A 16,479-nucleotide genomic window follows, 5' to 3' on the forward strand; every position below is an offset into this window, starting at 1 on the left:
TAATACAAAACATCATACATCCCCTTATTGGAGATGTGTTTTGGCATTAAGGGTAAATATTAAGATTAGTGATCGGAGCTTGTTCCACCTCTACCACGAGTTGCCCTGGTCTTGCACTACCTGTAGGATCAGCTTGTCTTGCATCACTTGCAGGCTCAAACTTGACATTTTTGTCTGTTTGCTTACTTGGGAAAAATGGAGTAAAACCAGGTTTAAAATTACTTGGTATCTTTAACATATATATATATATACAGACACACACATACATATACAGGGTGTCCCATAAGTTCCAGATATTTCAATAATTCATAAAAATTAAAAAATTGGTATATTAGAGTGCGGTTTGCATGAAAGTGAATCGCAAGGAGGGGGATTTTTTTTTGGCAGGGAGAAAAAATGTACTTCAAATTTTCACCGATAGACGGTGCTGTACCACATGCATCATTTGCAAATATGTGCAAGTTAGAGTTCTATAAAATGCAGGGTGTACTGCTGACAGCTCGTAATGAATGCATGCAAATTTCCAATCATTGGGGGTGAACAGAATTGTTTTTGTGAAAAGAAAAATTTGTTGCTGTGATGCGTACTTTGGTGGTGGATTATGCACCATGAAGGATGTGGAATAGTGACATTTTTTGCTATGCCTGTTATTCTTGCAGCTTTCCATGCACTGCTTACACCACTTGTTGATTGTGCCACTAGGGCATTAATTTGCAATACCACAACACTGGTACAGGCTTTGGCTAATCGGACAAATTTCCAATTTTCTCAGAACATCATATTACAGACTGTATTCTGGCAGGAGTGATAGGACCTCGACCTTTCTTCATTCTTTTCTGCGTTCAAAACTTTTGTAAAACTTCTGCTACTGATTCCCCATTTATGTAAGACAACTTCACTAACAATATCTTATCCACTATAAGCTCAGTTCTACTGCTATTCAAGTTTTCTGTCAAATAAATTTGACATTCTCTGACAATATCACTGGATTAGTGCATCCAGTGTACATAAGCTCAGTCCTGGAGGGTGAAGGATGAAGTTTTTAATGGATATCTTTTTTTCATTGTGTACTTTATCATTGCTAAGAGTTAACATTATCTGGAAGATGCAGAAGCAGTGTAGATAAGGGAGCTTCATTGAATGTGTGAAATGCTCATTGGTCTCTTAACTATTTATACTCACTTTCTTCATCTTTATTAGTATGTAATAAAAAAAGAAAAATCTGTAATAAACTAAAATAAAGTTAAAGAGAATAATAATTGAAAGTACTGTAAAAAATTATAAGTTATATGTCTTTCCCATTTCTATCTCCTTGACTCCTATAACATCTGTTCCCTTCTCCCTATCTTTAAATTTTTTCTCTATGAATATAATGTGCATATTGCTATTGTTGTAAATTGCTTAATGTTCTAGTAATTAATATACTAGCCATTTTTTTCTCAGCATAATTAGTTCACTTAATTTACTTTCATGTCATAAAATGGTGCAAAATCAGTAATAGTAAACTGAAGTGATAACAAGGAATTTTGAAATGCAAACATTAAAATTTTTTTTTCTCAGATTAGCAAGTACAGTATAAATAAATTCAATTTTATAAGCCTAGGTGGTTACATTTCTCTGTCCTTGATTCTAATTAATTATTCTGTCTCGTGTTTTTAATTTTATTTTCCTTGAAAATAAGCAACCAAAAAAAGTCATCTATCCATTCATTTGTATAAAGTAAATTATGCTAAATAGGATTACTTAATACCTATAATATAATAACTAACTGATCTTAAATTTCTGCATCCTGGCATACTGCAATACCTTAATATTATTCCTCATTTTCTTCCTGAACCTTCTACACACTTTATTTTTCTCTTTATGTCTATTTTTTTGAAGTATTTATTTCCTCTAACAGTTAGGCCACCATCTTTGTCAATGCCACGTCCAATTTTACCAAGGGAACGGTCAGTTATAGACAGAATGGTTGACTACCTTGTTGGTGATGGTCCTTCAAATCGCTATGCACTCATCTGTCGTAACTGTCATTCACATAATGGAATGGCTTTAAGGGAAGAATTTGACTATGTTGGTAAGTTAATGAATCTCTCAATTATTTTTTATTATGCATATCAATCTATATTTTTAGTCCTTTCTTTTAGGCTTGCACGGTGATCCGAATGCATTTTTGGAAATTATGGAGACAACTACCGTGTTTGAATAAAAACTTTAGTTTACTATTACTAAAATTTTTTTAGGAATAATTAATAGTAATTGATAGCAGATACATTAAAACATCTTGCATCAAAAATTATTTTAATCTGAGATGTTTGAAATATGGATTGTGCTATTGTTGTTAGTGATATCTTTACACTGGTTCAGGAGACAGGAATAGGTGATTGGAAAATGATTGCCATTTTAGTGTTAAGCAGAAAAATGTGCAAAATTTTAAAGAGAATCAATCACACAGCTTTTAGAGATAAATTAGACTCAAATATATAAACATTATTGAATCAAAAAAAGGAAGCATTGGAAAACAAGAACTAAACCTTGGAGGCCTGGTGGTAAAATCTGAAGAAAACATTTAATGTTCAACCAGGAAGTCAGTTAGTGACATTGTTTGCAGAAATAAAAAAATCCAAACTTTCTAATGGATTCAAGTTAGAGGCAATCCTGAAAAAAAGTAAATCACAACAAAAGTTCTGGCAGGTAAGTCAAGCAACAAAAGTAAACTTGGACAATATAAAGAAAAATATAAGAATGCCATGCTGTGAAACCATGTGTAAAACTAACTAAACAAAAATCATGAGAAGCTGTTGCTAAGAATACAGAAAATATTACAAAGGTTGAAAAATGTTCTGAGGCTATTAAAAAAGCTTAGAAATGGAGTTAAGAGCACTGTGAAAGGAATCAGATGATAAAATAATATAAAAACTATATATCATTATACATAAGTTTTACAGTGGTACATTTCAGAAGGTTAAATTTGCCCATTGAAGTAGAGCTCTCATAGTACCCATATCCAGAAAAGGAAATAAAACAATGTAAAAATTACAGAAGAATTGCTCCTCTAATGTTAGTTAAATTTATGCAAGCATACTTGAGAAGAGACAATGAAAAACAGTATAAGAAAAACTTGAGTAGGAATAAGCTGGGTTCATGCCATATTGTCAGAATTAAATTTTTATTTTAAGACAAATGGGAAAGAAATCATGCATATATAACAATGATCTATATTTAAGTTTTGTAGATCAAAAGGAATATGGCAAAGTGCCACAATGAAAGCTGATTGAAATACTACAATTATATAATGTAAACAGAACATTGAATACATCTATATATAACCTATATAATGCACTAAAACTTGGGTTTTTTCTTGGTTTTATTCATCGACCAGATATTAATAAATGATATACACAAATTGTCAACAAGTTTCGCCAGCTATTCTGTCTGGCTTCTTCAGGACAAGTATAATGGACAAGCTAATAAAAAAGCTATTCTGTCTGGCTTCTTCAGGACAAGCTAATAAAAAAGAAGAATGGAGTAACACAGTCAACATTAAAAATTAAAACTGACGCGTAACATCATAAGCATGGAACGTGGTGTCTCAGTCATTGTTTATTGAGCATGTTATATAGTTTTTAGCAAAATGAAATTCTGGTAAGCTGAGTGAATTTATTAGGCTTTTCCAGATGTCTTTCAGAATCATTCCTTGATTTCTGTTTAGATTTTCTTCTGAACAGAGTACAACTGCTGCTGCTTTGAAGTTTCTACATGGAAAATCTTCTTATATAATAAAACCAAGAAAAATAAGGGGTGCTTAAGGGTCAAAGCTGTATAACTGAGAGGAGACCTCCACATAGCCTTTAAAGGAATGCGGAGAACCGACCAGGGCTTCTGACCTAATGTCCAATCCTCACCTTCTCGTGGTGCACCCTGTTTGGGTATCTACTTTGATACTGAACGAACGAGGATGGGCTGGCAATTTGGGATTTAGCCGACCAAATTGTATTCTTATTGGTTAAACCAAAATAAAAAATGATGGTACAACATGACAAAATTTTATGCCGGCTGGGGCGTCACCCGGTTAAACAAGGCCCCCCGTTGTTTTCGCCAGGGAACCAGGGCGAACAGCGAAAAATCAGCTACTGGAACAAATCTGAAAACAAACCCCAACTCAACATCACCAGAGTTAAAGATCGGTACTATCAATGCAAGAAGCCTGAATGGTAAAGAAATGGAGCTAGCTGAGGAATTAGATAAGTACCAGATCGACATAATAGGGGTGACTGAAACAAAAAAGACCAAAACTGGTGAGATCTTTCTGAGCAATAAATACAAAATGTTATATTCAGGCAATGACAATCAAGGAAAAGAAGGAGTAGCCATAGTATTCAACACAAAATACGAGGCTAATCTTCTTGAATGGCAGTCAGTCTCAAGTAGAGTAATGTGGGCAAATATGAGAATGGGGAACTGGACAATGAGACTTATTTGTGCCTATGGTCCCACAGAAGGTTCTACTAAGGTAGAAGTGGAGGAATTTTTTGAGGCTTTAGAAAAAGCAACTGACACAATGAAAAAGAAAAAGTTGGTCCTTGTTGGGGATCTAAATAGTAGAGTAGGAAATGATTGTGAGACATACAAAAATATTATGGGAAAATTTGGAGAAAAGAGCAAAGCTAATAATAATGGCAAATATCTGTTGGATTTCTGCTCAGGACATGGACTGGTTATTACTAACACCATGTTCCAACATAAAAATGTGCACAAATTCACATGGAGAGAAGAGGCTAGGAATAAGAAAAGTCTCATTGACTATGTTATTGTTGATAGTGATGTTTTCTCCCTGGTGCAGGACACCAGAGTGTACAGAGGATTTGAAATTGGAAGTGATCACTATTTAGTCTTGAGCAGGATAAAATTGAATTTCATATTGAAAAGAATAACATGTAAGAAAGTTTTAAAGCGAATAAAAGTTGAGCAGCTCTCAGATGTGAACTGTAGACCAAAATACAGAAATATTATTGAAAAGAAAATGAAAGAGTTTGAGAACAGGAATCAAACCTTGGAGATTCAGTGGCAAACTCTGAAGGAAACATTGATTGATTCTGCCAGAGAGGCATGTGGTGAGGTTGTGTGCAAGGATAAAAAAATCAGAACTCCCTGGTGGACACAGGAAGTTAAAGAGGCAGTGAAGGAAAAGAAGAAAGCATATCAAAAGTTCCTGGCAAATAAGTCAGCTTTTACTCTTACAGAATACAGAGACAAATGTAAGAAAGCTAAACAGTGTGTAAAACTAGCTAAAAAAGTCATGGGAGGACTTTGGCAAGAATATAGAAAATAAATATCAAGAAGGTGGCAAAATATTCTTCAGGTTGTTGAAGAAGCTTAGGAATGGAGGAAAGAGTGCTGTAAAAGGAATTAGAGATGATAAAGGTGAAATGAAAACAGGAGAAAAAGATATCCTTGAAGTATGGAGTAATTACTTTGAAAAACTGCTATATGAAACAAGCAGTGATGAGAGCACAGTGGTAAAAAACACTGACCAGGCATGTAGTCAGGAATACATATCCATACTTGAAGTAGAAAAAGCCATCAAAGGCTTGAAATGTGGAAAGGCAGCAGGAGTAGATGATATTCGACCAGAAATGCTGAAGTATGGTGGTATAAGAGTCTTACAGTGGCTGCACTGCATAGTTCAGAAAGCCTGGACAGAGGGACGAATTCACGATGATTGGAGTAGAGCTCTCATAGTACCCATATATAAAAAGGGAAATAAAACTGAATGTGAGAATTACAGAGGTATTTCCCTACTGAGTGTTCCTGGCAAGATCTATGCAAGTATACTTGAGAAACGGTTGAGAAGAATTGTGGAAGAAAAGCTTGGTGAAGAACAAGCTGGATTCAGGCCAAATAGAGGCTGTCAGGATCAGCTCTTCACTTTACGACAAATAGTCGAGAAAGCATGGGAATATAACAAAGATCTGTATTTAAGTTTTGTCGATTTGGAAAAGGCATATGACAAGGTGCCAAGAGAGAAGCTATTCAATACGCTGCAGTTATATGGTGTCAATGGGGCATTATATCAAGCAATACTTAGTCTTTATTTGAGTTGTGAGTCAGCAGTTAGAATTGAAGGAAGTACAGGAAGATGGTTTAATGTTAAATCTGGTGTGAGACAAGGATGTACATTATCCCCTCTGTTATTCATTTTCTATATGGATCACATTATGAAGGAATGTGGTATTAAACCTGATATCAAAATTGGAGATGTTAATGTCAGCTCTTTGCTTTATGCGGATGATGTTATACTTCTAAATAAATCCGCTACAAGTCTGCAAGATTCTCTGACTAAATTGAATAGCTGTTGTAATAGATATGGTATGAAGGTCAGCAATAAAAAGACAAAGACAATGAAAATAGGCAGAATCATTGAAAATGTCAACTGTGTTGTGAATGGAGAACCTGTGGAACAAGTAAAACATTTCAGCTACTTAGGCACAATTTTTACTGAAGATGGTAAACTAAATATAGAAATAGACAACAGAATCAGCAAAGCTGGTATCGTGGGAAGTCAATTGAATAAATTCATATGGAATAAGAAAGAAATTAGTCGGAACACTAAATTAGCTGTATACAAGACTGTGTTCAAACCAATTTTAACTTATGGATCTGAGAGCTGGGTCAGAAGTAAAACACTTGACCAAAGACTAGAGACCGCAGATATGAGAGTCCTGAGAAAGATTAGAGGCGTGAACAGATGGCATCAATGGCAATATCATATTAAAAATGAGGATATTAGGAAAGAACTTGACATTGTCAGCATCCAGGAATGCGTTAGCAGAGCTAATCTCAGATGGTATGGTCACTTAAATAGAATGGGAGAGGAAAGATTAGCAAAACAAGTGTTCTCTGCCAGGTTGGCAGGAAAACGACCCAGAGGAAGACCAAGATATAGGTGGATTGATACGGTACAAAGTGCCTTAGACGATAGAAATATGAGATCTGATAATGTTGGAGTCTTGACAAGTAACAGACTGATTTGGAGGAAAATTGTAGATAGGAAGTTAGTAGTGATGTAATTTTTTCATGTAGTACTGTCATATCCTGTACACCCCTTGAGGGTACATGGCAGGAATTTTATGATGATGATGAAAAATAACCCAAGTTTTAATGTTTAAGTGACCAAATACAAAACAAAAATTAACAAACTCGATGGCTATACAAAGCATAAGGTATGTTCCTTTGAAAAACTCAAATGTAAAAAAGCGAGAATGTTAAATCATCTAACCTTCTTAAAAAGATGTAGACAGTTCAACATTATTCCCAAGTTTTTAACTATTAAAAAGCAAATACAATCAATAAAAGCGATACGGGTTTACTTTAAGGCATCTTTGTCTTTACTCCGTGAAAGAATTCAGCACATTAGATTTGTACTTAATACGATAGACCTCAAATGCTTAGAACTTTTCGTAGACATCTCTGACAGCATAGATAGCAACGTTTGGAATACTCTTCACCACATGGTTCAAAATAGTTTTGACAAGGTTTTTCTGACTAGTAAAAAATTGCAAATTAAAAAATTTGATAGACTTTATAAAAGAAAATACAACTCAAGACTAAGTCTCCCAGATGAAAAGTTATTTTTAGTCTTTCAGACTACGCATTATCAAAACCAGAAGCTGAGATACTAAAGAAAGGTTTCAACTTCACTATCACTCCAGATCACATTCCAAAGATGGATTTTATTAGCAACATAGAAAAGGCACTTTCTTCATTCCTGGAAACAGTAGCAAATGATATCCAATTAAAAAGCACTATCATCCTTTCAACTTCAAAACCACCAAAACTTAATATAACTCCTCCTGAGAAGCGAGCCTTCTCAAACCTAAAGAAGAACAAAGATATAATCATCCTAAAGGCAGATAAAGGCAACTCGACGGTTATTTTGAACACCAAAGACTACATAACAAAGATCACCGAGTTAGTTTCAGACACGTCAAACCTATCGCATATTAGATGTCGATCCAACTTTAAAAAATCAAAAAGAGACTAATATCCTAATACAGAACATGACTAGGTGGTCTTCTGACTTGCAACGAAGTCTGAAATCTCTACATCCACTGACGCCATGCTTATATGGTGCACAAAATTGGAGTCCCGCTCTGCCTGATCGTCGACAGAAGAAATTCTCCTACATATCTACTAGTTAAATATCTAGCCCGTCTTTTGAAAGATGATATAAAAAAAAATCAGATTCCTTCAAAAAGAATTCTAAGCATTTCACTGAAAAATTAAAAGGCATCACCATCCTTGCAAGCATGGTTTTGTTATTCACCAATGTACCTGTTGAACAAGTTATCAAGATCATAGTCTCTATCCACATGACACAGCTCAGCTTTTTCGGCATTGCCTCAAATTGAATTATTTCAAAGTGAATAACACAATTTATGAACAACTTGATGACTTAGCCATGGGCAGTCCCTTACCACCTCCCTGTGCTGATCTGTTCATGGAAAAACTAGAAGCTGACATCCTTTCCAAAAGCCGTTGGTTTGGTGGAGATACATAGATGATGTTTTCATAATTTGGAAAGGTGCAGAAACTACCTTATTTGATTTCCTTACAAAAATAAATTCCTTCCACCAAAAAATAAAGTTCACGTTAGAGCTTGAAAAGAATAACCAATTGCCTTTTCTAGATACACTAATAAAGAAACAAGAGAATGGACAAATCCAGCTCACTATCTATCGAAAATCAACAGACACTGGACGTTACCTGCACTTCAAATCGTCTCACCATATTGCCCAAAAATTGCCCAAAAACTCAGCATAATACATATGCTTAAAAATAGAGCAACCAATATTATCTCAGAAGAAAAAGATCTCCTTGATGAACTCTCTCATATCTCAAACCCTAGTAAACAACAGTTACCCAAGAAATATAATCAAAAAGATTCTTCATAGAAACCCTCCACAGCAGGAACCTCCTGTCGCTCAATATACATCGTCATCCCTTATGCAGGCTCAGTTTTAACAAAAATAGCCAAACTCCTGAAGTCTTTCAACATCAGAGTTGCTCTCAAATCTGTCAAAACTATATGCCACATTTTAAGATCTCCTATGGACATTAATGCCTTCTTCAAATATGCAGGTGTATACAACATCCCGTGTTCCTATGGATTAAATTACATAGGCCAAACATCAAGAAGCCTGGAAATTCGAAAAAATAACATTGAAAGATAATATAAAAAAATCAGATTCCTTTATAAAGAATTTTAAGCATTTCACTGAAAAATTAAAAGGCTGATGCCTTTTAATTTTTAAAATATTAAAATATCATGTCCCCTATATGTTAATATAGGGGACTTGAACAACAACAGAACAGATACTTCAGGATTAGCGCATCACTTCTCGATCTCTAACCACACCACTGATTGGGATAACAGCTCCATGCCTTATATAGAAGATTTTCGATGTAGAAACTTCAAAGTTGTACTCCGTCGGGAGAAAATCTAAACAGAAATCAAGGAATGATTCTGAAAGACATCTGGAAAAGCCTAATAAATTCACTCAGCTTACTAAAATTTCATTTTGCTAAAAATTATATAACGCGCTCAATGAACAATGACTGAGACACCACATTCCATGCTTATGATGTTACGCGTCAGTTTTAATTTATTTGACTGTTACTCCATTCTTCTTTTTTACTAGCAAATGTTAGAGTGTACCATTATACTTGTCCTGAAGAAGCCAGACAGAATAGCTGGTGAAACTTCTTGACAATTTGTGTGTATCATTTATTAATATCTGGTCAACAAATGAAACCAAGAAAAAACTCAAGTTTTAATGTTTAAGTGACCAAATACAAAACAAAAATGAACAGACTCTATATAATGCACTATTTGCCAGTTTGCTGAAACAGTGATCATGAAAGTTTCTATAGAAAAGACAGAGCTGAGATATTGGCTGAAGTGAGTCAATGAGGAAAGGGGTTGTCTATCAACTGAGTTGCTTTCCTCTGGACAGCAACAAGAATTTTTAGGGATATTTTGGGGGGGGGGGGGGTACCTTAAACATGTGAACAGTATTCGTGGGATGATCAAATTCGGGACTTGTATAAAGTCAGCACCTGGATGAGCAAAAGGTTGCTTCAGCAGGAAAGAATGCCTAGTTTTCTAGAGGCTGAGGAAACTGTTTATATGTTTATGCTGAGAGAGTTTATGCTGAAGGTAAGGGTAGGTTAGCTGAGATTCAGTGGTATTGCATGCCCATTTTGGTTGGGTGTGCTGTTGTGTGGCTTGTGACTTATGCAACCCATTCTACAAAATACACATCAATTTGACCATGTGATTGCATTTTTATTGATGTATGAAAGCTTTATGACCACATCAGCACTCTTCTTAATTGGTCCAATGCAATTAATTGTAGGATACTTTTGAATACTTTAATTTATCAATTAATATAATTTTAAATATGGAAAGCATAAAGGTCAAATGAACAATAGCTATGCTCCACACTACTTGCCATTTATGTGAGAAGCACAACGGGTTTATGCTTCATGGTGAGAGTAGATTATCATTGACAAATAATAGAGTGAGACATGGATAATTTGAATTTTGATATGTTTTTTAAATACAGCCATATATTATGCGCAGAAATTGGTTTATGCACAAGTTCCAACCTCCTTCGACTATAATCATACAATCCACGAAAGCTCTGGCAGAAAACGAGATATTCAGTGCATCGTCAACATTGGTTCCCATTGCAAATATGACCAAGAAAGTTATAAATTATTTATAGAAAATTATATATTAAAAATTTGTCTATATGGTGTCATAAACATGTCAATTCATACTTCATGCAAAACAGATGAAACTCAGAAAACAAAAACAGTAACTCATGACAAATGACAACGTTCAATTGGATTGCTTCACACAATAACAAATCACAGCAACTAACAATTTCTGGGTGCTATTGTCTCAGCACACACACACACACCCTGCCTCACCTTTTGCAACACTAAGAATTTGATATGCTGTGCCATCTGCACATCTATTTAAAGGGCTCAAAGCTGTCTGTATTTGTGACTGCACACCCGTGCTATTAAACAAGAATGTGATATGTTTACACATCGAAATGTCTCCTCTTCATGAGTATTAGTAGATTGTGTTTAATTTTAGGAATCATGCAAAGCTAGAAAACAATTAGGGGAGTCTTTTAACAGGAATAAATACAAAAATATAATATTGGTAAAATTGCTATTCTTGGATGTGCACCTCACACCTAGCACGCCCTGAATATATGTCCCTGCTAAGATCTCTTTTGCAAGAAAAAAAGGCAAGACTGCATTTTGATAGATTTCAAGGTGATCAAATTATCCTCGCCCATTGAAGGATGATATGGAAATCAATATTTAAAGCATCGGTTACAAACAGAACTGAAGCTGGGGATGCCTGAGCAATGTATGGCTTCTGAAATGAGTAGGATGAAAAAAATGTACTGTCATCAGCAGAGCTATAGATAGGATTAATGTCGAGAATAGATCATTTGTGTATAGGAGAAAGACAGTTAGTAATAGAATAGACTCTGAGGCATGCCAACATTGGTGGAGAAGCTCAGAGGGAGACATCCACCATAACATGCAGTGAATGAATTAATGACCAGAGCAAAAGCTTGCTATCCAATTACAGATGGTGGTAGGTCGATCAAAGGATGGCAGTTTACTAAGCACACCTTGATGACAGACACGGTCAAGAGCAGAAGTACATTTCTCCAAGGTCAGCCATAGATCTGAGTGGTAGAATCCATGCTGGTGGTCACTGATTAATTAGGAGACCTCTAGGTAGTAAAGAAGTTCATTATTGAAGTGATGCTGATTGGTGGACTTATCTCTTTTAGGAATAGGCTGGATATATGCTTGTTTCCATGCACTGGATTAAGTGCCAGCTTGAGTATAAAAAATCCTAGAGACCGTAAGAACAAGTATTAATTCTGGAGCACAGTGTTTGAGTACAAATAGAGAAATTCCATTGTGACTGTTATTTAGTATCCTTCTGATATCTTTTTGCCAAAAAAAAATACAAAAGGAATATAGTACACTGTTTTCATTATGGTAGGATGTGATTTTACTCTTAGTGTTTAGCCGTATACATTAATTCTCTAGCATCATATATTTTTAAGGAAATTAATAACCTGTTTGTTAATAAACAAACTTATTATCCTATATTTCACCGAAGTCAAATCGGCATCATCAAGGAAAAATACACTTATATTAGACACGTGCATGCAGACACACTTCAGTAACAAAGATGAAGAAACCAGAGAGATACAGGAGACCTAAAGTCCTACAATTACATCACCTATTGGCTTTGGTTGGGTGTGTGAGTTGGTCATTGGGCTGACTGTCTGTGGATGAGGGTTTCCCATATTGGTGGGGGAGGATACAGCCATACTTGTTTAGGTTGAGATAGTTGGTAAGAGTTGTAGCTGATTCCAGGAAAAGCCTCTCGAACCAGAATTTACTTTGGTGGCGTGAGGTGGCATTTTTCCAACAGATTCTGTGCCAGGTATCCAGGGCATGGTCTGCTAATCCGGAGCAGCTGTAGTGGTGAAATCTGATATAATCTTATACAGATGCTCTATTATACAGATGTCGGCTGTCCTACCTGTTTGTCCATAATAAGAAAGGTTGCAGCTGTAGGTTAACCTGGTACAACCTCTTGACTCTACATAAATTCAGAGGTTGTAGCTGGTCTTAACAGTGCTCATCCACATAAAACTCTTTGTTAGCCAATGGCTACACCTCCCACCAAATACAAAGAATTTTAACTCGACACACACACACACACATCCCCCCCCCCTCCCAAACATAGTTTACAACAATAGTCTATGACGATCCCCTATATCTGCAACTTCTCAAAAAAGGTGGCCAAGATTTTTAAAAAAAACGCAATCGTGTGACCACCTATAAACCACACAAAGTTAGCAGCCCTTATCCGCTCCCCATCTAGCACCACCATCTTATTTATTGGATGCCTGATGAAATGGTATAAAAAGACCATTTACTCTCTGAAGCAGGCTCCTGGCCTATTTAAACTCATAGCCCAAAGGTTTACTAATGAAAATGTATATTAATAATTAATGTATACTAATTTTTTCAATCCCATCCATTCTGTGCAAAATGGATGGAATTGCCAATCCATTTTGGCAGAAATTTTAAATACAGATTTGTTTCACTTTACTTTCCTCAAGGAAAATTGGCTTAACAGATAATTGTCAGTTCCTCTCTTCCAGTTAGTAACTTTTGAAGCTGCAAACTGACTTTACTTAAAAACCAAATGTTACTTGGACCAGAAATTATATTCTTGATATTCTTGTTTTTATTCCTTACCCAAGCATAAACAAACAAATCTGTTCATCTTTGTGTAAATTTTTGTTTATTTTTCACGGTATTAACAACACCACAAACACTTTTATCAACAAAGATGTTTTATTAACGCTTATATTTCGCTGATTTTCAACTCAGCATCATCAGAGCACAACACACTTGTAAACGCAACAGTGAGTGAGTGAAACAATATAATTGCAAAAGACAAAAGATCTAAAGTCCTATTTTTTGGCACCCTCTAACGAAAAAAAAAAAAAAAAAAAGCAGTTATCCAGGAGTTTTTCTTAGGATAACCGTCTCCCAAATTTTTGGCAAATTAATGCAACCATATTTGTTAAGGTTGGGAGAATTCTTCAAAGCCATTGCTGACTCAAAAAATAATCTTTCAGATCTATAAAGACTCCTAAATAGCACATTCGTTTTCCTCCATCTAATCCTGTGTGAAGGAGTGTCCAAAGCGTGGTCTGCCAGTCCCGACTTGCCATAGTAATAGTAGCGAATGTATCTTTCATGTTCTTCCAGGCGGATGTTCACTGATCTTCCTGTTTGTCCATAATAGGCCAAGTCACAGTCACACAGAACTTCATACACTCCTGGGTGTGCTAAAGGGTGAAGTTTATCCTTAGGCAAGCGGATCAGAGTTGCCAGCTTAACATGAGGTTTGAAAGTGGTGCGAAGGCCATGTCTGAACAATACTTTGGCTATCTTTTCCGATGTACCTCTGGAAGAACATGAAAAATACATTCGCTACTATTACTATGGCAAGTCGGGACTGGCAGACCACACTTTGGACACTCCTTCACACAGGATTAGATGGAGGAAAACGAATGCGCTATTTAGGAGTCGTTATAGATCTGAAAGATTATTTTTTGAGTCAGCAATGGCTTTGAAGAATTCTCCCAACCTTAACAAATATGGTTGCATTAATTTGCCAAAAATTTGGGAGACGGTTATCCTAAGAAAAACTCCTGGATAACTGCATTTTATTTTATTTTTTTTTTCGTTAGAGGGCGCCAAAAAATAGGACTTTAGATCTTTTGTCTTTTGCAATTATATTGTTTCACTCACTCACTGTCACGTTAACAAGTGTGTTGTGCTCTGATGATGCTGAGTTGAAAATCAGTGAAATATAAGCGTTAATAAAACATCTTTGTTGATAAAAGTGTTTGTGGTGGTGTTAATACCGTGAAAAATAAGTCATGAATAACCATCAACACCTAAGCTTATCTGTTGGATTTGTTTATTTTTACTTAAATTATAAGGGAACAAGAGTATAAAGCTTCTTGGCAAGTATAATTTACTTTCTAACCAGTAAAAAAAAAAAAAAATACATCCAAAGAGTTGATTTAGACCACTGTGTCTGTGTGATCTGCATCTATTTGAAAGATGCAATCCAATAGAGTTTAGAAATCTGATTTCATTGAATATTTTCTTCTGTTAGGTTATCTGTTGAGGTCTTTAGGATTGTAGTTTTGAACCTCTCTATTGACCTGGCTGTCTAATTAGATACAGTGGCATTGCTCTCAGGAGCAACATTAAAATTTTTAAAATGAATATTTTATGATATTTTTATTGGCTCAGCTGGTACTATCACCTTGTTCATTCGATTCTTGAAATAGCATAAAAGGCTATGTTCACCCTCTAGAACAGGTTCTTCATTTACTTTTGAATACCATATCAGAGACCTTCTCAGTGCTCATCATCAAATTCCTGCCATGTACCCTCAAGGGGTGTACAGGATATGATAGTACTACATGATAAAAATTACATCATTATTAATTTCCTATCTACAATTTTCCTCCAAATCAGTCTGTTACTTGTCAACACTCCAATATTATCAGCTCTTATATTTCTATCGTCTAAAGCACTTTGTACTGTATCAATCCACCTATATCTTGGTCTTCCTCTCGGTCGTTTTCCTGCCAACCTTTCAGAGAACACTTGTTTTGCTAATCTTTCCTCGCCCATTCTGTTTAAGTGACCACCTGAGATTAGCTCTGCTAATGCATTCCTGGATGCTGACAATGTCAAGTTCTTTCCTAATATCCTCGTTTTTAATATGATACTGCCATTGATGCCATCTGTTCATGCCTATAATCTTTCTCAGGACTCTCATATCTGAAGTCTCTAGTCTTTGGTCAAGTGTTTTGCTTCTGACCCAGCTCTCAGATCCATAAGTTAAAACTGGTTTGAACACTGTCTTGTATACAGCTAATTTAGTGTTGCGACTAATTTCTCTCTTATTCCATATGAATTTATTCAATTGACTTCCCACCATACCAGCTTTGCTGATTCTGTTGTCTATTTCTATATTTAATTTACCATCTTCAGTAAAAATCATGCCTAAATAGCTGAAATGTTTTACTTGTTCCACAGGTTCTCCATTCACAACACAGTTGACATTTTCAATGATTCTGCCTATTTTCATTGTCTTTGTCTTTTTATTGCTGACCGTCATACCATATCTATTACAAGAGCTATTCAATTTAGTCAGAGAATCTTGCAGACTTGTAGCGGATTTATTTAGAAGTATAACATCATCCGCATAAAGCAAAGAGCTGACATTAACATCTCCAATTTCGATATCATGTTTAATACCACTTTCCTTCATAATGTGATCCATATAGAAAATGAATAACAGAGGGGATAATGTACATCCTTGTCTCACACCAGATTTAACATTAAACCATCTTCCTGTACTTCCTTCAATTCTAACTGCTGACTTACATCTCAAATAAAGACTAAGTATTGCTTGATATAATGTCCCATTGACACCATATAACTGCAGCATATTGAATAGCTTCTCTCTTGGCACCTTGTCATCCAGATCGACAAAACTTAAATACAGATCTTTGTTATATTCCCATGCTTTCTCGACTATTTGTCGTAAAGTGAAGATCTGATCCTGACAGCCTCTATTTGGCCTGAATCAAGCTTTTCTTCCACAATTCTTCTCAACCATTTCTCAAGTATACTTGCATAGATCTTACCAGGAACACTCAGTAGGGAAATACCTCTGTAATTCTCACATGCAGTTTTATTTCCCTTTTTATATATGGGTACTATGAGAGCTCTACTGCAATCATCGGGAATTCGTCCCTCTGT

At 35.5% G+C, this 16,479-nt stretch overlaps 1 protein-coding gene across 2 annotated transcripts in view; it reads left to right on the forward strand.

Annotated features, from left to right (window-relative positions):
* Window positions 1-16,479, forward strand: part of LOC150100164 (endoplasmic reticulum junction formation protein lunapark-A-like) — a 242,674-nt gene that overhangs the window by 176,652 nt on the left and 49,543 nt on the right. For both annotated transcript variants that reach the window (XM_090402475.1, XM_090402476.1), the window contains one exon: window positions 1,901-2,074. In XM_090402475.1, coding sequence (XP_090258601.1) covers window positions 1,901-2,074 — 174 coding nt within the window. The remainder of the gene's footprint in view (window positions 1-1,900; window positions 2,075-16,479) is intronic.

The sequence above is a fragment of the Typopeltis vanoorti genome, chromosome 13, assembly GCF_054136105.1.
Source record: "Typopeltis vanoorti isolate ZY-2024b chromosome 13, IOZ_Tvanoo_1.0, whole genome shotgun sequence".
Classification (NCBI taxonomy): domain Eukaryota; kingdom Metazoa; phylum Arthropoda; class Arachnida; order Uropygi; family Thelyphonidae; genus Typopeltis; species Typopeltis vanoorti.